Raw genomic sequence first — 22,167 nt, 5'->3', positions numbered from 1 at the left:
TACCCTTCTCAAGACTTTGGGACTCACCATCCCCTCTGGCCTGACCTCAGCAGCCTCCTCCAGGAAGCTGGCATCATCTGCCTGGCAGGTGGCCAGCGACATGGCCTGAGGGAACAAGAAGCTACACTATATAACGCAGTCCACAGTCTGAGCCTGTAGCTCCGGGACCTGCAGGTGAGAAGAGATGGGGTTCTCTACGGGAGAGGGATAGATAATCTCCTCTCTTACCTTTCTTTCTAGACCTCCTCTGTTTACCCTCAGGGCAGCTGAATATCCAGTTCTCCCACCCATTTCCCTGGATTCTGAACCTCCAACTCACTCCCCGATATACTAGGCAGACAGCTCCCCACGACCTGGTCCTATTGACCCAACCCCTTCCCCGCCCCAGTCTTCCTTGAGTCCAAGTAGCCACTGTGCCCGAACTGTCCCCTTCTGTGATCTCCATGACAGTCTCCAGCAGGACAGTAGGACAGCCTTATATGAACCTTCATCTCTCCCTGCTGCAGATATGGGACCTTCATGGAGCTGGTGGGCACTATGGGCTGGAGCAAGTCTCCTGTGGGGTAAGTCAGATTCAACCTCATCCATGTCCTGGAACGTGGGACCAAGGAAACTGGCCTGCCTGGGTCAGCATCTTTCATTTGTAAACCTTCCATAAATCATGTCCCAGTTCCTCAGGCTAGCTGCAATGGAAGCGAGAACTCACAGAAAAATGAGGTGGGAGCCCCCCCACTCCATGTTTGGGGTGTTGAAAGTCTACCTGCTTCGATTTTTAGGGGATTTTTGTCTATACTTCTATAATCCTCAACTTCCCTCCATCCTCTTGTAGAAACCGCCAAGATCTATTAAAACAGGAATTGTACTAGCAACTGAGTCCCGTCAGCGTGCATGCGTGCTCCCACGGGACTTTAAAAGGGGGGTTAGGGTCTGAGGTTTCATAAAAAACTTCATATAAAACCAACCAGTTTCATCAGAAAAGTAGATGTAACATCAAAAATAAATTACCACGGCCAGGCACGGTAGGGCACGCCTTTTTATCCCAGCACTCAGGAGGCAGAGGGAGGTGGATCTCCATGAGTTCAAGTCCAGTCTGTTCTACAGAGTGAGTTCCAGGGCAACCAGAGCTACTGAGTTACTAAACCGTAAGTGCAGACGTCAAAAGCGAATGGTGGCCACTTACTCGAGGTGAGGACAGTGCTCCAAGGGCCCACAGTCACCTCCTGGACTATCTCGCAACATTCTATCCTTCATCGGGCCCCGCAGTATTTGAGTTCAAAAACCCTGTGCATGGCGCTCAGGCTTTGGGGCAGCCAAGACCAGAAGGGCTTGTAGGTGGGTGCTGCATACATTAGGAAGGGAATGGGAGCCTAGGGAGAATTATTCCAGCAGGTTCTCAGGAAGGCCAAGGGTTGGGTTTGTAATGGAGAGGACTAGATGAACAACTGCGTTTTCTTCAGGGTTGACCCAGGAGGCCACAGTGGACCCCAGGAACACTGATGGGGAAGAATTCCTCACGGCCTTCCTGCAGAATTCCCAGTCTGGGAACAGCAAGGCCTGTCTCTGCCCCTTCATCTCCAGTCTGTCAGACAACACCGCCTCTGTCTCTCTCCTCAGCCAGGCAGACGATACCTTACAGAAGGTCCTGCTGAGGTGGGGATTCAGCCCCATCAGTGTCTGCTTTGGCATACAATGGTAGGCCATTCTGACCACACCATCTCAGAGCAGACATTAAGTGCTAAGCCCAGCTTGGAAGAACTGATACTGCTGTGCCCTGTTGAGGCCCTGGACACTGAGGGCTCTGTGTCCACCTCCCGTACCTTCCTTGACCTCCTTCTCCCTGCCTTTCCTGCTCATTCTTCTCCAGCTCCCAGGATCAGCTGCCCTGTGCATTTCTCAATTCTAGCATCCCTGGCAGACTTCTTTAATTCTCTCCTGTTCACTAGCAACAAGATTCAAAAACATTCACCAACCACAGTGCCCCAGGGCTTACGGAGCAGAGCACAGTTCCAAGGATTGTCCACTGTTCAAGCATCAGCCATTGTATGCTCGTTTGTGGTGAGGTTGTAGAAAGGGTCTTGGAGAGACCCAAGGAGCTGGGATGGAAGGGGCCAGTTGAGGTTTTGATGCTTAAAGAACTAATAGTTATACTCGCTGCTGACGGCTACTCTCCACTCCTCACGTAGGCCCGCTGATGCTCAAAGCCAGGAGATCCAGAGACAGTAACAGTGAGGACCCGAGGGTGGGGCGTCTCTGCAGTCCGGCCTCCCTGGGAGCTTCACCTGCTTTGACATAGTTAAGGAACAGAACCTGGGCTCTGTGTGCAACCTCAGGCTCAGCCCATTCAGAAGCTGCCACCAGGCTCCCCACCTGTTGTGAGGATACAGAGCCAGAGCCACAGGGCCTGGGGTTAACTCCAGTTGTGCCTGGGTGGCCTTCAGCCTGTCACTCCACCTCTCTGGGCTTCAGTTTCAGAGGCTTGGGTAGAGATAAGGCCTGGGGAGAGTCCTTAGATTAGCTTGTGGCAAGAGATCAGGGCGGTGCAGGGTGAGCTGTGGTGGGAGAGGGGCCGGTCAGAGAGTTCTTGAGGACTGGAGGGCACCAGGAAGGGCCGTCTCTTCCCAGATGGTCTTCTTCAAACTGGGACCCAAGACCCAGGGGGTCCTTATCCTGCCCCCCCCAAAGGCAGCCCACTTCAAGGGATGCTTTAGAAATGACTAGGGGAATGGGAATGGGTGGACAATTAATTATATCAAGTAATACTGGACCCTTGGGTTCAGTTACAAACCTCCTTCCATTTTAGCTTATCGAAACCTGACAACACCCTTCTCCAATCTCTATGACTGACGAAGCTTCCTCCCTGGTGAATTAGAACATTTAGGCAAGAGCATTTATAATTTACATAATGTCCCATCTTGGTGTCTTGGCTAGAGGCTGAGGTGCTCTACACCATGATTTTTCCACTTTGCTGTGTCTCTGGGCCTTCCTTCAAAAAAAAAAATTGTGCATGTATATGTGTTCTGCATGTGTGTATCTGTATCTATGCAGGTATGCAGACCCAGGCACGCGTGTGAAGGTATGAACACGCAAACACGCATGTGTGTACGCAAGTATGCACAGCCCAGCATGCATGTGTGGAGGCCAGAGGTCAACGTCGGGGATCCTCCTCTGACCCCTTTCTGCCTTGTCTGTCTTTGAGATCCTGATGTCTAGCTTTCAGTCAGCAAAACTTTGCTGAGCAGCCAGGCCCCTGGGATCTGCCTGCCATCGCTCAGTCCAGACACACTGAGCTAACAGAACACACTTGCAACCATGCCCAGCTCTTACAAGGCTGGAAGCTGCACTCCGATCTTCCTGCTTACACGGCAAGGACTCTACCCCCACTGCCCGTGTCCTGTTCTTCCATTTCCTACCCTTGGGCTATTTCAGTCAGGTGGGACGAGGGATAGAGAAGGATGAGCAGCTGGTCCTCCTTCCTCTTCACGACCTGCCAATCCTCTGGGCCAAGCTTGTTCAACTGTTGAATCCGAGCCCCTGGGGGTCAGCGAGCTCAGGGACACTCTCCCCATGAGAGCACAAGCTATAGTTCCCATGCCTATGCTTTAAGTTGTTAAAACACCAATGTCGCCCTCGAATTCCTACAGAGAAACTGTTACTGTCAGACCCGTATCACAGGACACCGAAGCCGGAGCACTGAAAATAATCTGTCCAATGGCCCAGGGTTGGGCGCTTGAGCTAGGACTTCTACTAAGGTCCCCTCTGCGACAGTGGTCTCCATTTTACTAAAGACTCCATCTTCCTCTCCTATCCTCTGGCAACTTCTAGCCTGGTGGGAAGATAAGGAAGGGGGGACCTCGAACTATAAACGGTTTAATGTTTCAGCAGTCGCTTCTGGTCCTTCATGACTTGCCATTCCTCAGGGCCAAGCTGTGCTAAACTGTGGATCAGAAACCCTGGGAGAGGAGCTCTCTCCGTGAGCCTGCAAACCTCAGTTTCCAAGCCTGTAGAAGGGGCGTAGTCGTGAGCCAACCAGGCACAGTCCACACTGGAGGAGGCCCCCGGTGTCTGACCTCAGGAGCATTTCTAACTCCAACTCTCTTCCCTCCCCAGCTCGGCTCACCCCAACAGAGGCTTCCTGCCAAGGCATTCAGTGTCCACCTGGGCAGCGCTGCCAGATGGTGAGTGGGAAGGCCACGTGTGTGCCAGAGCCCAGAGCTGTCTGCCGCGCCCAGGGTGATCCCCACTACACCACCTTCGATGGCCGTCACTATGACTTGATGGGCACCTGTACCTACGTCTTGACTGAGCTTCGCAGCACCAAGGACTCCTTGCTGGCCTTTAAAGTAGAAGCCAAGAACAAGCACCGGAGCTCCAACAAAGACTCCTACGTGCGCTTGGTCACCGTGCATGCCTACAACTACACCGTGTCCCTGATGTATGGAGAGATAGGCTTCGCCAAGGTGAGTCCCCCGAGGCTTCGAGTTGAAGGTTTTGAACTACCAATCCAAAAGGAGCTGAGCCCTTGGTGTTAGGCCCTGAACCGTCCCTTTTTCAATGTGGCGGACTGGGCTTCACCATCATCTAAATAAGCCAACCAAAGGGATGGGGGGAAGGGGGTGAGCATCGGAAGATTGACTCAATGTAGCTGCCTTGGGAAGAAAAAGTAAACTTGAATCTCAGGTAATGACAAGACCTTTGTGAGCTTTTAGGAGCAGGAAACAAAGTAGCTGTGCACAGCCGGAGAGAGCTGTTACCCATGCTTAGGGTATGGTTTGAATAAACGCCATTTCAGCTCTGGTTCCAGAGGGGCTCTGGAGAAGATGGTATCACTGTCATTTCTTGAGAGGACCAATGTTTACCCCACAAAGCGATTACTTTGGCCCACATGCGTGACGTGACCACAGCAATTCACACCTGGGGCTGATCTCAACGTGGTAACCTGTCCTGTGAGCCTTGCTGTTGCTTATGAGTAGTTCGGCCCCCTCTGCCCTCCTGTTATATAGCTGTTTGTTGGTCTATAGAAGCAGAGAGAATGTCCCAAGGAATGAAAGGAAAATTAAAGGCTCAAAGGAGAGGGCTTAGAGAGATGGCTCAGCAGTTAACAGCACTTGCTGCCCTTGAAAATGACTGGGGTTCAATGCCCAGCACCCATTGTCAGGTGGGTCACAGATACCTGTAGGTCCAGTTCTGGGGGATCTGATGCCCTCTTCGGACCTCTGTGGGCACGGTATGTGTGTTCACATCCATCCATTAGCAGTTCCTGTCTTGAACTTAGGGACACTCTCCTGTCACCGTGGGAGAACTATAAAGTGACCAGTCAGGCGATCAAGCTTTTGAAACTGTGGTTTGGATTTCCTTGAGTGCCTCCTGCTACACAAAACACTGCTGTTTTAAGTGGGGGAGATGGTGCTCTTTCTTTCAAAGAACCCCCCAGTAGGCTCTATCTGGAATCCCATCATCCCTTTCTGCAGGGTCAGCAATATGGTGGCTTTCAGGGGTCGGGGGGAAAGAGGATCCATCCTCTTCCTAGGTACACTCTATCTCTGTGTTACTTTTACTTGCATTTTCTGCCTCTCGGGGCAAACGCACTTGAGCATTGAATTCACAAATTAAGTCACTGTGAAGTTTGTGGAACTGGTCGTGCTGGGACATATAGGAAACTGAGTTAAGTGGTCAGCCAGAGTGCACTGTAATGGCCATAGGAATACCTCGAGGACTTCCCGAGTACTCTCATAATGAGACACGGCAGGATTCGTTCTTTTCGTTAAAGAGTAGATAGAACTCTGTGTCAGTCGCAAAGCTTCTTAGTGTGCACCTCACAACCGGTGTCATCATCCTCCCCTCCCCCATCCTGTCTTGCCACGCCCTGCTCCATCCTCATCCTGTCCCTCCGTCCCCCACTGTTACAGGGAAGGGACGGTGGATAGTGGGTTGTGGGAATCCCCAAGCCTCCTCTGTCCTTAGCTAAGTCACAGACTCCTGTTCTCCGAAGCTGTCTACTGTGCTAGTTCTAAGGGGGTGCAGTGGCCTCCTCACGAGTCATTATAGTCTTAGTCGTTATAGACTTTTGAGGCTGAGTCCACCAACTAAGAAAGGTCCAGGCCTCTGTCCCCTTCATCGTCTATAATTTACTGACTGCCCATACACTTTTGGAGGCTTCTGGATGTAACTTCATTCAACTGTAATTTGGTACAGACTTTATGACAAGGCCAAAAGAGTCTTCAGTTATCCTGTTACTAATAGAAAAAACAAACAAGCCACCCCCTTCATCCAGAGCATCGAGAGCTGAAAATGGGGGTTGGGGATTTAGCTCAGTGATAGAGTGCTTGCCTAGCAACCGCAAGGCCCTGGGTTCGGTCCCCAGCTACGGAAAAGAAAAAAAAAAAAAGAAAGAAAGAAAGAGAACTGAAAATGTGGGGCTAGATCTCTGTCCCCAAGGGGAAGAGGCCACTGCAACCTGATAGAACTAGCACAATAAACAGCTGGAGCGTCTACCAGACGCAACTTTGTATCTTATTCGAGCGTCTTTGCTTCGCTGCCTAACGGGATACTTTTGTGATAGTATCCAGCCAGCACCTGCCATATTGGGATAGGAGCCCCTCCTGTTCTGTTGAATACGTAGAGCTAGGAGGTGGCCTGACAGTTCTCTCACTCTAGCTTTGTTTAAGACAGGGCTTACGCAGCAGCTTCCCATGGGTGGTGTGTAGCGAAAACTCTGGCAAAGAGCTTCACTAGCCTTTGACCAATTTAAGGGCTTGCAAGTAGAAATAGTATCTTCTTCTTCTGTCTCCACCCATCAGCTCCCAATAATGGCACAGAGACCTTTTATTATTTATGAATGCTTAGGGCTTATAGATTGTGTTTGTTTGATTCTAACTAGCTCATAGAACTTAATTAACCCCGTTTATACTGGCCCACATTTGTCATGTGGCTCTCTATGTCTGACTTTCTCCATGTCTGGTTTGGACCTGATTCTTTCCCAGAGTTCCTGCCTCTGCCAGCCTATCCTCTCCAGCCTAGCTATTAGCCATCAGATCTTTATTAAACCAATCAGAGGATGCCTTAGACAGGCGAGGAAGGACAGGGATACACAGTGTACAAAAAGATTATCCCAACAAAATGGGACGTGAATCCAACAATGCCTGGGTCATCCTTGGGCGTTGGACTAACCTGCCAGGTGCGTCTCAGTGAGCTGCCCTCTGCCCCACTCAATTGAAAAGCCTAAGAAATCTGGGTGCCTTGAGGGACTCTGCACAGACCACTTCAGAGTGACCAATACATTAAATAGGTGTTCTCTCCTGATGCTCCAACAGCTTCGTGGAAGGGGAGAGGAGCCAGCTCAGATCCATCAAAAGGTGGAGGGATGCTCTTTGAAAACTGGGGAACTCCAGGGCTTAAAGTAACACTGGTCCTTTCCCTTCAAGGTCTTTGTTGTGAATTAGGAGACAGTTATCTTTTTTTTAAAAGATTTATCCATTTATTATATATAAGTACACTGTTGCTATCTTCCGACACACCAGAAGAGGGCATCGGATCTCTTTACAGATGGTTGTGAGCCACCATGTGGTTGCTGGGAATTGAACTCAGGACCTCTGGAAGAGTAGTCAGGTGCTCTTAACCGCTGAGCCATCTCTCCAACCCGAGACGGTTATCTTTAATGTATGGTATTTATACCCTAGATTTACTCCCACCTTTAGAAAAAAATCTGAATTATATAAAAGTGGTTAAGAGCACATACTGCTTTTCCAGAGGACCCAGATTCAGTTCCCATCTCCCACATAAGGTGACTCACAACCGTCTGTAACGCCAGTTCCAGGGGATTCAATGTCTCTAAGCATTGTGGACACCTCCTCTGTGTCTCTTTCTGTCTCTCTGTCTCTGTCTCTCTCTAATACATAATTACTTATACATATGTAACATATACAATATATACACATATATACATACGTGTGTGTGTGTGTGTGTGTGTGTGTGTGTGTGTGTACTTATGGTAGATATCTAATTCCACATTCCTGACTTTTGACAAAACAATTCCAACTGCAAGAAACTATAAAAGTTCAATGGCAGGGTTGGGGATTTAGCTCAGTGGTAGAGTGCAAGGCACTGGATTCGGTCCCCAGCTCCGAAAAAAAAAGAAAAGAAAAAAAAAAAGTTCAATGGCCCATCCAAGAGTCAAGTGTCTTTTTTATATAATGTATACTTAAGCCATATTATATTGCAGCACTGTGCCCCTAATGGAAATTTGATGTTTTGAATTTTAATAGCATGGAATTTTAAATGTCTGTTGCAACTAGTTAAGAGACTTTAAGCCCATTCTATGCAGGTCCAGTCATGGACTTGATTCCTTCCCAACTGGGGCTCAGCAGTTCTGTACATTAAGACAGCCAACAGAATATCAGTCAGGACTGCCCAATCACAATTGACACAGAGAGGGGAAAAGGCACCCAGAGTTTGATATAGTTGTCCTCACCACCAGGAAGGAACAGAGTAGTGGAAAAACCAGATCCCTCTGTCCAAAGGAACTTCTGGGCCAATCAGAACTTTAGATAAGAATCAGGGCTCCTCTACACATAAGCCAATCAGATCTCAAATGCAGATAAATCAAGACCTCAAAGCCACTGCAGGACAAGACACCCCTACATGATGAGGGATTTTAAGGTTAGCAACAAGCATTTAGTTTTGTCCATCAGAGGCTAGAATCTTCAAAAGTTACTCCTGGTATACCAGGGGATCCACATGTAGGAGTTGGGATAGGGAGAATGAATTGGGGTTACTGGCAAGCTGGTGGTACCATTTGAGGACTAACCTGTTCATTGTGCCCAGTATTGCTCATGCTGATTGCCCTGGCTAGCCCTAATTGTTGACTTGACACAGCTTAAAGTCATCTGAGAACTGTCTAGGCCAGGTTGACCTGTGGGCCTGTCTGTGAAGGATTGTGCTGGCTGTTGAATGATGTATGAGGGGCCTGGTCCACTGTGGGTAGCACCATCCCTAGGCACGGGGACCCGGTCTGTATGAGAGCTTAAGACTGAGCCAGTGAGCCAACGAGCAAGCAGAATTCCTCATGGTTTCTGCCTCAGGCCTGGCTTCCCTCATGGATGAATTGTGATTTCCTCCCCCAAAGTAGCTTCTGGCAAGTGCACTGTGTCACAGCAACAGAAAGGAAACTATCCCCACTGTTCCACAGTGATGGTGGTTTAAAGAGACTGGCAACCCTCTGCCAGATTTGTCCCCATTTCAGTGCTTACAGGTCTTGACTGGTTCTGCCCACAGCCTCCTGTCTCTCATTTGCTCATGTCATGAACACGTATCCTGCCATCTCACTGGCTCCCTGCAGCTGCCCCTTGCTGCCCCCAGACCTGCCAGGTTCCTTCCTCACACTAGTTTCATGCTTGTAATGGGCCTGCCGTTCTGCCAGCCACGGTTGGAGGCACTGGAGATAAAACCACGAGGTGGCCTCCCAGTGATTCAGACAGGGAGACCATGTGGGAAACTCGCACATTGTGAGAGAAGGTTAGAAGCTGTGCGGACTTGGGAGCAGAGGAGGAGAGGCAGCAGGAAGGGGCTCCTGACAGGGTGATCAGGGACAGCCTCACCAAGCCAGTGACACCTCAGCAGGCACTGTTGGGGGGAGGTCTCCATGCACATCTCGGGGAAGAACATTTCAGGCCACTGGAGATGCAAGAGTAAGCATCCCTAGGCTCAGCTGGTGATGAAGGAAGGAAGGCATCTTGTATGGCTAGAGCTGGGCGCTTGAGTGGAGGAGATGAAGGGCTGAAGGAGAGCTCACACAGGAGTCTAACTATGGTCGCCTCTCTGCAGATCAACTACCAGTACTCAGTCTTGCCTGTCTCCCTGAGTAAGGGTCGCCTGCGTGTGTACCAGAGTGGAACACGGGGTATTGTAGAGCTGGACTTTGGGCTGGTGGTCAGCTATGACTGGGATTGCCTGCTAAGTCTGAGCCTGCCCAAGCGCTTCCAAGACCAGGTATCCGGGCTGTGCGGCAACTATAACGGAGACCCTGCTGATGACTTCCTCACTCCTGATGGGAAGCAAGTTTCTGATGTCCTAAACTTCACCAAGAGCTGGAAAGTGCAAGATAAAGACCTCTTATGTGATGATGGCTGCTATGACAACTGTCCCTCCTGCATCCAAAGCCAGGCCGAGATCTTTAAGAAAGACCCTTTCTGTGGCATGCTAATGCTGCCCTCGGGCCCATTTGCTGACTGTCATAAATTTCTGGACCCCACCACTTTCCTGGAAGACTGTGTGTATGACATGTGTGTGACAGGAGGGGAACGTCTCACCCTGTGCCAGAGCCTCAATGCCTATGCTCTAGCCTGTGTGGACAAGGGCATCTCTGTCCGGGAATGGAGATCACGAACCAACTGCCGTGAGTTCAAGCCAGGGGTAGGGAGTTCTGGTGAGGGTTGGGGAATCCACTGGTACCAGAGCACTGATCGTGCTTCAGCCCAGTGACAGGCAATGACAGGAACACTGTGATGGCCAAGACACTCTGGGCCACAGGGACACACAGAGTAGTGAACGCGATAGACTTCAGTGATTGAGGTTGCCACGAGAGGGCGCTCAAGCACATCTGTAGATTAGTTGGAGAGGAATGCAGGATAAGATTTGGGGAATTCGAGAGGGATAAAGGATGCTAGAGGGGGACTAAGAGGATATTCCTAGAATAACAATTTCCAATCTAAAATCCATGGGAAGGACTGGAATAGCCAGAAAAGGGGGAATAGGTGTGGGCTCCTGACCCAGGGGACCACAGAGGTTTGTCACGAAAGGTAGTCTGCCAAGTTGCAAGATCAAATTCAGTGATTATTCTTTGGCTGTAACACTCCCATGACCCCCAGTGCCCTCTGCACGAAACCAAAGATGGCTAGCCAGGCGCCCATCCACTAAGACAGTCCCTCATTCAGTCAATAAATCTGCCATGAGCCTATACCTGTGCTGGCCATGTGGAGGACAAAGCCAATGGCAACTTGTCTGCGCTGTAGACAGCTCAGAGAAACATAACACTATCCTGAAGAGGCAGGCAGGACAGTGAGGGGAGAAACCGACCTCAGTTCCAGTGTTAAGACCAGGATTTCAGAGGAACAATGAATCCAGAGGGAGACAAAGACACTGTTTGGACCTGCCTGTATCACCATTATGCCCCATTGTCCTGTGACCCAAACTCCAAAGGAGAAGCCAGTGAGTTCATTGCCCTTCCTGTCCATTTTGTGGGCCCTGTGCTCCCTGCTGAAGATTCAGTGTGACAGAGCCAGGCTGTGTCCTCACTCCAGCAGAACCTAGATCTTGGGTGGGGAGGGACAGCCAGGGAGTTAGCAGAGCAACTAGAAAATACCTTCAAAGAGCAGGATCCTGTGATAGTATCTGGAAGCTCAGGGAAGACGTAGGAAACCAATGACAGTGGATCCTAGAGCCCGTCCTGGCCATGGAGTCAGCTAAGTCGTCCCAGTGTTGACCATGGAGCGCCTGTGGTTCTATCGTTCAGTCCATATATCCGGTGAAACCAGTATTGCCTCCTCCCGTTTACTCCCGGCAAGACTGAGATACAGAGCCATTGGCTCCTAAAGCCTTGGCAAGGAAGGAGCTGGTGGTTCGAATCTAGGCCATCTGGGCAGCCTTCGTCTTTACCCGCAAAGTCTGTTGGAGGAAATGGCTAGTGTAAGGGTCTGAGTGGGGAATCCTGGGACCGGGTACCTGTGGATCCGCTGAGGCTGAGGCAGAGTGTGTCAGTAGGAGAGTGGGGGAGATGGGGACAGAGAGATTGGGGGGAGCATAGGGGAACCCTTGGACCTTGGGAGGACTCTGCATTCTCCTGAGTGAGATGGAGCCACAGAGGAGGTCGAGGTACCTGGTCTGTGCCTGCATTCACAGTCCCTCTGGCGCTGTGAGGAGCACATACGGTACCGGGGAGGGGGAACCAGTCAGAAGGCTGCTATGGTTCCTGGGCCGTGGAGACAGATTGTGCGTGGGTTTGGAAGGTGATTTGCCCACTGCCTGATTGGTTGCCCAAGGATGGGGTGGAGGGGGCATTGGGGCCTGAGTATCAACGAAGTAGGAGTGCCATTAACTGAGGGCCGTGACCTCTAAGGAAGCAGCATTGTTTCAGGGAATCCCAAACCTGACGTGACCCACCCTTTCTCCCCAACCCTCCAGCCCTGACCTGTCCCGCCAACAGCCGCTATGAGCTCTGCAGCCCCGCCTGCCCGGCCTCCTGCAACTCAGAAGCTTTACCGGCCAACTGTTCTTCGCGCCCGTGCGTGGAGGGCTGCGTGTGCTTTCCAGGCTTCGTGGCCAGTCGTGGCCTTTGCATGCCTGTCTCATCCTGTGGGTGCACCTTCCAGGACCGCCTGCTGGCCCCGGGTCAAGAAGTGTACGCTGATGAAAAATGCCACCTCCGCTGTACCTGCGACGCGGACTTTCAGGAGGTGATCTGCAGGAACACATCAGGATGTCTGCTCCATGAGCACTGTGGGGTACGGAATGGCTCCTTCGGTTGCTCCCCGGAGTACTTCCGCATCTGTCGGGCATCCGGAGACCCCCACTACATGAGTCTGGATGAGCGCATCTTCAACTTCATGGGCACCTGCACGTATTTGTTCACTGCCTCCTGCGGCCAGCACCCGTCCCTTCCCGACTTCAAAGTGTTTATAGAAAACGAACGCCGAGGAAGTCAAAGCGTAAGCTTTGTGCGTTCTGTGAAGTTAGAGGCCTTTGGAATCAGTTTGGAGGTGCGCCGGGAATACCAAGGCAAAGTGCTGGTGAGTGGACGCTGCAGGGTGTGAAGCCGGCAGGAGAAGGCACAAATCCACTGAAAGATTAATGGCTGTGGCGGGAGTGGAGGGGGATTCACTCAATGGTCTTGTGGTGAAGGTCCAGGCCCTGTTACTTTTTCTTGGTTCTGTGACAGGCTCCCAGACTGTCTTACCGAGGTCAGAGGTCATAATCGAATAGGTCTCCACTGGGAGCCACCAGTCTCTGGGTAGTTCTGCGGAGGTCACGAATCCCTATCTTCAGGATCTGAAAGAGAGGTCTTGGTGCTCAGTGGCGATTAGCGGTTCCTAGTTTTGTTCTTGGAAAAGCTTAGAATGATGGACTTGTGTGTAAAGACTGGTCCGGAGAGCAAGGTGACAGGTGATGTGAAATGTACGGTACAACGTGAGCATTTGTGTTATGGGTGGGGGTGGGGGGAGTAGAGATGCTCATTCAGCCTCTCAGTCTGAGCAAACGTCTGCCCACCCAGATACAACATCAAGACTACACATGGTGAGTTCTGGTCTCAAAAACTCCAAGAAAACAAAAGGAAAGCCGGGCTGCCGGGCTGCTGGGCTGCCTCTTCTCTGTGCCCTTTCTCCCCAGGGTGGGCCCCACGCCATTACTTCTTTTCAGACTTGCACACCAGGCTGTCTGCTGTGCTGTCCAGAACATGGCTTAGCTGCCCTGAGGATCAAACTCTTCTTGCTCTCTAGTGCTGAAAACCCAGAGCTGGACCAGCCAGCTAGGCAAGGGTCAAAGGACAACCCTACACACACACACACACACACACACACACACACACACACACACACACACACGCACATGCACGCACGCACGCACACTTACTCATACTAAAGGACAATTGTTCTGATTCAAGTCTTCCCAAATAGATTTTGCAAATCCACCATAAGTCCCATCCTGTGATCAAAGATAGCATCTCTGACATTCTGTCTTTCTACAGCTGATGTCTACAGATACCCCTTGACCATCCCCCTAGAAAAGGTGAAAACTAGGCTGGTGCACGAACCAATCCCAGCACTCAGAAGGCAGAGACAGACAGATCTCTAAATTCCAAGGTAGCCTGTGAGCCACCGGACTTCCAGATATTGTTCTTGGGGTCATTGTTGTGGTTCCCACATCTACTATACATTGAGTTCCAGGCCTATCAGAGATACACAATGAGACCCTGCCTCAAAGATAGATAGACATAGATACATAGATAGATGGAAGACAGACAGACAGATAGATAGTACTTATTTGTTTTTATAGTACTATATGCCTTTAATCCCAGCATTTTGGGAGGCAGAGACAGGAGGATTTCTGTGAGGCCAGCCTGGTCTACATAATGAGTTCCAAGATAACCAATGCTACAGAGAGACATTGTCTAAAAACTAATAAAAATTAAAGTTAAAAGTGTGTGTGTGTGTGTGTGTGTGTGTGTGTGTGTGTAGAAATGAATTGTTAGATACTCAAACAGTGGCTCATGATTATAATAGAGAAATCTGGGTAATGGCTTGTGTCGTGGGGAGAGGGAAGGTGGACAAGTTCAGAGTGGGAAACAGAACTTTCTGTGTGCCAAGTTCTGACTCCCTCAGAGTTTGGTATGGAAAGGCTCTAGATAAAGAGAGGGCACCGTTATTGAGAGGAACTAATGTTCTCCCACCTCTCACTTTACCTAAGGCTTGAATATTAATTAACAACATGTATTTAAAACAAGTAAGTGCAAAGGTCTTTAGACCAGACTAAATGAAGAGGTTTAGAGGGGTTAGCCGTATTGGGGAGCTCGGAGGCAGGTACCCTGACTGTTGGTCCTCCCACATCTCTATCCAGATGAACGGCATCCTGCACTACCTGCCCTTTCAAGCCCTAGGTGGAAAACTCGTAGTATTCCGCCAAGGCAAATACGCTATCCTACGCACGAACTTCAGCCTGACCGTCAGCTATAACTGGGACACCCACGTGACCGCCAAGGTGCCCAGCAACTATTTTAAGGGTGTGTGTGGGCTCTGTGGGAACTTCAACGGGGACCCACGTGATGACTTGGGTGTGCAGATTAGAGGAGAAGCCATTGACCCTCGAGACTTTGGGAAAAAGTGGCTGGTGTCGACACATCCTGGCTGCAGGACAGACGAGCAACTTAAGTGTCCTAACTTCGAAAAGGAAATAGTAAAGTCTATTATGAAGAAATGTCATATTCTTGGTAACATATCCGGGGAGTTCAGGCACTGCTGGACAGTGCCCGCCTTCAACAGTGCCCTCATAGAGTGTAGGTACGATTGCTGCCGCATGCCAGGCCAAACTAAGCCACTCTGCGACTCACTGGCCACATACACCTCTATATGCCAGTCTTCTGGGGTCGCCGTGCTTCCATGGAGGACTGAGGATCTTTGCCGTGAGTACCAAGGGAGTCAACTGGGATTGGGTCTAATGCTTGTTCATTAGCGTACAAGTCACATTGTTTGATCCTTCCGCTGCCTGGTGAAGAAGGGCCTGTGCTTATGCCGTGGAGCTGAGACCATAGGAAACCGCTGTGTACATCCAGGAAGGAGGCTGCTATGACCAAGACACAGGGTCTTCCACTCTTTCCGGTTTCATTTTACTTTCCTTGAAATGACCAGCATGCCTAGAGCCCACAACAGCCCACAGCGTGCGGAGTTCCTTTGCCTTGGTCTTAGTAGTTCGGTGTTGGGGCATCCTTTAAGTTTAGATTTTATGGGGTGCTGTGGTAGGAGCACGGCATGATGCAAGCATGGCATGATGTGTTGGGGTGCTCCCGCCCAGCCTGCTTGATCGGCTGCTTCCCTTTGCTTTTACAGAGCTGTCCGCCGGATAAGGTTGATTCACGTTTTGTAAGGGGGAACAAGAAATGGTTGGCTTTGCTTGGGTTTGTTCGTTTGTTTTAAGGTTTATTTTTGTTTCATACATGTGAATGTTTTGCATCTATGTCTATGCACCAATGGGCAAGACATGCCCAAGGAGGCTAGAAAAAATATCAGATCCCCTGGGACTGATCATACAGATGCCTGTGAACTACTATATGGGTGCTGGGAACCGAACTTGGGTCCCCCGAGAAGGGTAATAAGTGCTCATAACAGCTGAGCCATCTCTCCAGCCCTGTGTTTGATTATTGGTTTATTTATTGTGACACTAAACACTTTCACTAAAATGTAGTATAAGTAATTATTTTTAATTACTAAATATTTCTTAATGCCTGAAATCAAACCACCAAACTTATATTTTACTGATCCTACAAAATGAAGAAGCTGATGCTATATTCTCTGATATACTGCCCAGTTTGTACATACAGGCATGCATAGACTTATTTAAAATATGTAACATGTCTTATCATTTATATCCAGCATGAGCAGTGTCACTAAAGATATTACAGATGAACCCAAACCACAGTTGCATCAGAACTGAATTCTATTTCTGAGGCTCAGAAACTATAATAAAAGGGTATTCCTCTGACCCTACTAAACACGGTAGTCTCTTGAAATGGGGTGTGTGTGTCTGTCTGTCTATGTGTGTCTGTCTGTGTGTGTCTGTGTGTGTCTGCCTGTCTGTGTGTCTGTGTGTCTGTCTGTGTGTGTCTGTGTGTCTGTCTGTCTCTGTGTCTGTCTGTGTGTGTCTGTGTGTCTGTCTGTCTCTGTGTCTGTCTCTGTGTGTGTCTGTCTGTCTGTCTATGTGTGTCTATCTGTGTGTGTCTGTGTGTTTGTGTGTGTCTGTGTGTCTGTGTGTCTGTCTGTGTGTGTGTCTGTCTATGTGTGTCTGTGTGTGTGTGTGTCTGTGTGTGTGTCTGTCTATGTGTGTCTGTCTATGTGTGTCTATCTGTGTGTGTCTGTGTGTCTGTGTGTGTGTCTGTGTGTCTGTGTGTCTGTCTGTGTGTGTGTCTGTCTATGTGTGTCTGTGTGTCTGTGTGTGTCTGTGTGTGTGTCTGTCTATGTGTGTCTGTCTGTGTGTGTCTGTGTGTGTCTGTGTGTGTCTGTCTATGTGTGTCTGTGTGTCTGTGTGTCTGTCTGTGTGTCTGTGTGTCTCTGTGTGTCTGTGTGTGTCGGTGTCTCTCTCTGTCTATCTATGTGTGTCTGTCTGTGTGTGTCTGTGTGTCTGTGTGTGTGTCGGTGTCTCTGTGTGTGTGTCGGTGTCTCTGTGTGTGTGTCTGTCTGTCTATGTGTGTCTATCTGTGTGTGTCTGTGTGTGTCTGCCTGTCTGTGTGTGTGTGTGTATCTGTCTGTGTGTATGTGTGTCTGCCTGTCTGTCTGTGTGTGTGTCTGTCTGTGTGTATGTGTGTCTGTCTGCCTGTCTGTGTGTCTGTCTGTGTGTCTATGTGTGTATGTGTGACTGTCTGTCTGCCTGTCTATGTGCGTCTGTCTGTGTGTGTGTGTATGTGTCTCTGTGTGTGTCTGTTTCTCTGTGTGTGTCTCTGTATGTGTCTCTGCATGCACTCGTGTATACTGAGGAATCAACTCTGCCCACCCAAGAATAAATAAAAGTCTTTGATCTCTTTGGCCCCTCTCTCTGCAGCAATGAACTGCCCACCTCACAGCCACTATGAGTTGTGTCAGCGAGGCTGTCCATTGACCTGTGGAGACCAGCCGGTGCCTGGAGGCTGTGGCTCAGATTGTTATGAGAGCTGTGTCTGTGATGAGGGCTTTGTCCTGAGCGGTGAGATCTGTATACCCCTGTCATCCTGTGGTTGCGTATACCAGGGCATCTACCATGCGCCAGGAGATGACTTCTATCCTGGCCCTGAGTGTAACTCCCTCTGCCACTGTAATAGGGGCGGCCTGGTGTCTTGTCAGCCCTCATATTGTGGCCCACATGAAGTCTGTAAAGTGATAGATGGCATCCTGAGATGTGTGGGGGTGGGCTCTGCCACCTGCCATGTGTCGGGGGCTTCACACTACACTACCTTTGATGGCCGCCACTTTGACTTCATGGGCACTTGTGCGTACGTGCTGGCTCAAACCTGCTGGACCCAGCCTGGCCTGCAACCGTTCACAATACTGCAGGAGAATGTAGTCCGGGGCGACAAGCAAATCAGTGTGATCAAGATGATCACCATCGAGGTGGCCAACTACACCCTGCAGCTGGAGCAGAATCAGTGGAAGGTCAAGGTGAGGCAGAGGTGGGGCCCTGGAGGAGACATGGACCCCGGGGGTTGATATGTGAGTGGGGCATGAGCAGTGCTCAGTCTAGGACCCAAGAGAATGTGTGAGAAAGTGTGACCACAACAACAGGAAATATGGGTAGAAAGCCTAGAATGAGGAGGGAGGCCTCGGGGACTTGAAGCCTTTCCAATGTTGCTTTGTTTCTCCTGTTCTACCCTTAACTAACCCTCTCCTCATCTTCCTATGCGCTCCATCTTCCTCCCGCTATACCTGGTCCCAGCATGTTGTGGGACATGATTTCTGAGAAGACAGGAACAAACATCTGCTCACCCCTAGATGGGAATCAACTACGGGCCAGACTAACAATACCACCCATGTTTAACTTGGTGAACCAATGAGTTTATTGGGTTTCTTAAAGGAATAAACTCATCATAAACAACTCAAAGCAAACTGGGAAAACAAAAATCCACCCCAGCACAGATGAGGACTGAGCAAAGCTGAAACTCTGGAGCTTTCTGAACCACCATCAGCTAGTTCTGCAAGTAGGAGAGTCTCCAAGCAGTCCCCATTGCTTATATAACCTTGAGGAGGGAGGGACCTTAAGTATCTGCTAAGTTTTAGGAACTTCCTGAGACTTGTGAGTCTTATACAGCTTCCTTTTAGAACTTCTGAGTCTTAATGAGCCCCCTTCAAGGATGAAATATATTTAAGGGAATTTGCTACCCAACACTGCCCAAGCCAACTCCTTGGTTTCCTACCCACAAGGAGCACTTGATATAGTCACAATGTAGAAAAGTTCAGAGGTAGGAAAGGTCCAAGGACAGAGGACACTCTGTAACCACCATCATCCCTTAACAATTATAGCAACAACAGCAACTTGTTTTGCACGCTGCCCCCAGGCCCATTGGCTGCTAAGCAACTGGCACTCTCACCATCAGTTTAACCTTGCAATGGTAGCTGGAGAAGGCACCATGATTGATTGGACTCTTTTTTTTTTTTTTTTTTGGAAGACTAAGTCCCATCACTGTGTTGAAATTCTTTAGCAAAGGCAAGGCATTTGCTGCTAAGAAACAGCACCCCGGATCCCACACCACACCCTAATGCTTTTCTGAGCAGGAAGACTGAGTCTCACAGGAGACTGGCATTTGAGATGCACTGGGAATATCCCCCACCGACGTGCAGCACCCAGCCATTGTGCTGGGAGCAGTAGGAACAAGAGCTGTCCCACGCCGGACACAGGTTGCAGGGGCAGCATCTTCCCTAAAGAGTCCCAAGCTCTGAGGTTAGCAGCTGACACATGAGCAGCTCCAGTCAGAGGGAGCTCTCTGTTCCTGTCGCCAGCCCCCAGCTTCCCTGTGGCCGTCCCTCACTGCAGAGGCAGAAACTGAGCCCAGAGGGTTAGGTGACATGCCCTTCACTACCAGCCTGGGGAGGAATGGCTGTTGATGTCTTTTGGACACTCCAGACGTGCCTAGAGCGTGCCTCTCCCTGCCTCCTCCCAGTCTCTTCGCACCTATGAAAAGCCGGTGGGCGGGGTGAGTGTGATGAGGAAGGGCACAGATGTGGCGAGCTCAGGGGTGCACCAGGCAGAGCCCTCAGGTGATCCGCAGGCTTACCCACACTTACAGCAACAATTCTGAGTGCCCCAGGCTGTCCAGATGGACTTACAAACACAGCCCCAAGCCACGGGCACATCTACATGCCCAGCCCATAGACAGGAAGCAGAAACACAGGTGAGTCTCCCACCTAAGGGCACAGAAAGGTCTTCCCATGATGCTCTTTCTATGGTCCTACCCCAGTACCTCACAGGAACTCGCCATTTGATTTAGGGCCCTCTTAGATCCACGGTGTTTTTATGGCAAGGTTATAATTTTTAATCACACCAACAAAGACCCTTTTCCCAAATATGTTCGCATTTCGAGGTCCTGGCTCTCATATAAGATACTGTTATTGTACATATTTTACAAATCTGGAAATGGGGGGAGCAGGAAGATGGGGTTGCTCAGGATTTCAATGTCAGACAGGAGCATCTAGAACAGACTTAGTGATAGACTGCATCAAAGTGTGCTGTCTGGAGCTTGGCGGTCCCTGACTCCCAGGTGAACGCTGTGTATATGAAGATGCCTGTGTCGCTGGATGAGGAGAGAGTGCAGGCCTTCCTGCATGGCACGGATGTGGTAATCAAGACCAAATTTGGCCTGCTCGTGTCCTACGACCTCAAATACAGCGTGCGCGTCACCGTCCCCCGCAACTACTATAAGCACATGTGTGGCCTGTGTGGGGACTACAACAACAACCCCAAGAACGACTTCCAGAAGTCCGATGGCTCCCAGGCAGGCAGTCCCGGTGAGCTGGGGAAATCCTGGGAAAAGACTGTGCCGGGTTCCTCCTGCACACCCGGACCAGCCTGCAAACCGGGGCAGGATTGCACCCCGAAGTGCTACCCAACCCTGGAAAAGAAGTACAGTGGGAACGAGTTCTGCGGACTGCTCACCGACCCCACAGGGCCCCTGGCTGCCTGCCACAAGCTGCTGGACCCCCAGGGTCCCTTGCAAAACTGCGTCTTTGATCTCTGCCTGGGTGGCGGGAACCTGAGTATTCTCTGTAACAGCATCCACGCCTACGTGAGCGCCTGCCAGGAGGCTGGAGGCACTGTCAAGCCATGGAGAAACCAAACTTTCTGTCGTGAGTGATGGGGCGCTGAGGGGGAGGGGGAGGGGAAGCTTGGGAAACTGGAGTAGAAGCCTGACGCCCACTCCCCTGCCGCAGCGATGGAGTGCTCGCCTCACAGCCACTATGAGGTCTGCGCAGACACCTGCTCCCTGGACTGCTCAACAATTATCACTCCCATAAAGTGCCTGAAGACGTGTTCAGAGGGCTGCGAGTGTGACACTGACTTCCTGCAGAGCATCACAGCCTGTGTGCCCATGGAGAAATGCGGCTGCCACCATAACGGAGTCTACTATGAGGTAGGAACCCAGCCTTCTTGACAGAACCCAGGACCTCTTCCTGAACCCAGGCCTCTCTGCTTGTGCAGCACTCTAGCCTTCCCACCATTTTACCTTCTGAATACCTCTACCCACATCTGTCCTCCTCCTGACTTGGTACACCTTGTCCTTGTCTAGTCCTTAATTTTCCTCCCTCTGGTCAGCCCACCTCACAGGAGTAGAAAATGTCACCATGGGTATTGATGCTTTCAACTCTTCTTCCCCTGGCTTCCTAAGCCAAGATTTCCCTTTGTGTACCATGCCGGGATAAAGATGGCTTTCCCACTGTGAGTCACGGCTGGAGGGAGTCCTATTGTACCAAGATAAAGATCCTATGTAGGAAAGGAAAAACATTTCAAGTGCTGATCCTGGGCACTTGGTATCCACAGATGTTTAATAGAGGGGACCAGGCAAGAGCTGCTCATGGCAGCGCTCTGGCTCAGGAAGGGTCACAGTTCTTACAAAGGCCTAAGAGATCAAGGATTCCTCAGCCCTTGTCAGCAGCCAATGTTATACCACGGGGCCTGGGGTATGAAAGTCCCGTGCATGTAAAGCTCTCTGGAAGTTTCCCAGCAAAACAGAGCCTGCTGCTTCTGTTAGGGTTTAAATATCGACCCGTGCCCGGACAGAACGCACCAAGCCAACATGGCTCCACGTGGAGAGATTTAATGAGAGAAGAGGAGTAGAGGAGAGGAAAGGCCGGCCATGGGCACGTGGAGGGAAGTGGGGGAATGGGGAGAGAAGCGACAGGGATGAGGGGAAGAGTAGGGAAGAACAAAGAGCAAGAGAGGAAGGAGGGGCAAGCAGCCCCCCTTTTATAGTCAGGCACAGCTGGCTGTTGCTAGGCAATTGTGGGGCGGAGCATACCTGGCTGTTCCCAGGCAGCTGTAGGGGTGGAGCTTAAACAGAATACCAAGTTTCTCTTCCGGCTCTTTACAGCCTCCTGCCCTCCCGTGACTTCAGTTCTTCATCCTTCCACCATCCCCTCTACCCTCACCCCAGTTGCTCTTTCCCACCCCTCAGCCAGCCACTCCTGCCACTTTTGCGGTCCAGCCTGCCACTAGCTCAGCTGGCCTCTTCTTCAGCTGTCACACTTTGTGACTTTTCCACCTTGGCTTGCTAACTGTTCAGCTCTCATGGCCACCCAGTGGTCTCTGTCACTCTCTTTGTGTTGCCTGCTCTACCCTCAATACTCAAAAGCAAGCAGGAAAAGACCGCCCAGAAGCAGCCTTTCATTGGGCCTATTCCTAAACACCACGGAAGGTGGCACAGGGCTCTGTTTCCCAGCTGACTCAGTA

The 22,167-nt window shown here is 50.4% G+C and overlaps 1 protein-coding gene across 1 annotated transcript in view; it reads left to right on the top strand.

The window, feature by feature from the left end:
* The first annotated feature begins 507 nt into the window (after window positions 1–507).
* Window positions 508–22,167, top strand: part of LOC116892405 (IgGFc-binding protein-like) — a 38,205-nt gene continuing 16,545 nt past the window's right edge. Inside the window, exons 1-8 of the mRNA XM_032894083.1 lie at window positions 508–563; window positions 4,108–4,457; window positions 9,820–10,390; window positions 12,175–12,779; window positions 14,605–15,166; window positions 17,296–17,888; window positions 19,982–20,567; window positions 20,652–20,851. Of these exons, the coding sequence (XP_032749974.1) occupies window positions 509–563; window positions 4,108–4,457; window positions 9,820–10,390; window positions 12,175–12,779; window positions 14,605–15,166; window positions 17,296–17,888; window positions 19,982–20,567; window positions 20,652–20,851 (3,522 nt within the window). The 5' untranslated portion in view covers window position 508. The remainder of the gene's footprint in view (window positions 564–4,107; window positions 4,458–9,819; window positions 10,391–12,174; window positions 12,780–14,604; window positions 15,167–17,295; window positions 17,889–19,981; window positions 20,568–20,651; window positions 20,852–22,167) is intronic.

This window comes from Rattus rattus, chromosome 2 (genome assembly GCF_011064425.1).
Source record: "Rattus rattus isolate New Zealand chromosome 2, Rrattus_CSIRO_v1, whole genome shotgun sequence".
In the NCBI taxonomy this organism is placed as follows: domain Eukaryota; kingdom Metazoa; phylum Chordata; class Mammalia; order Rodentia; family Muridae; genus Rattus; species Rattus rattus.
Note: the sequence above shows the minus strand (reverse complement) of the source record. Positions and strands in the feature narration are given on the sequence as shown.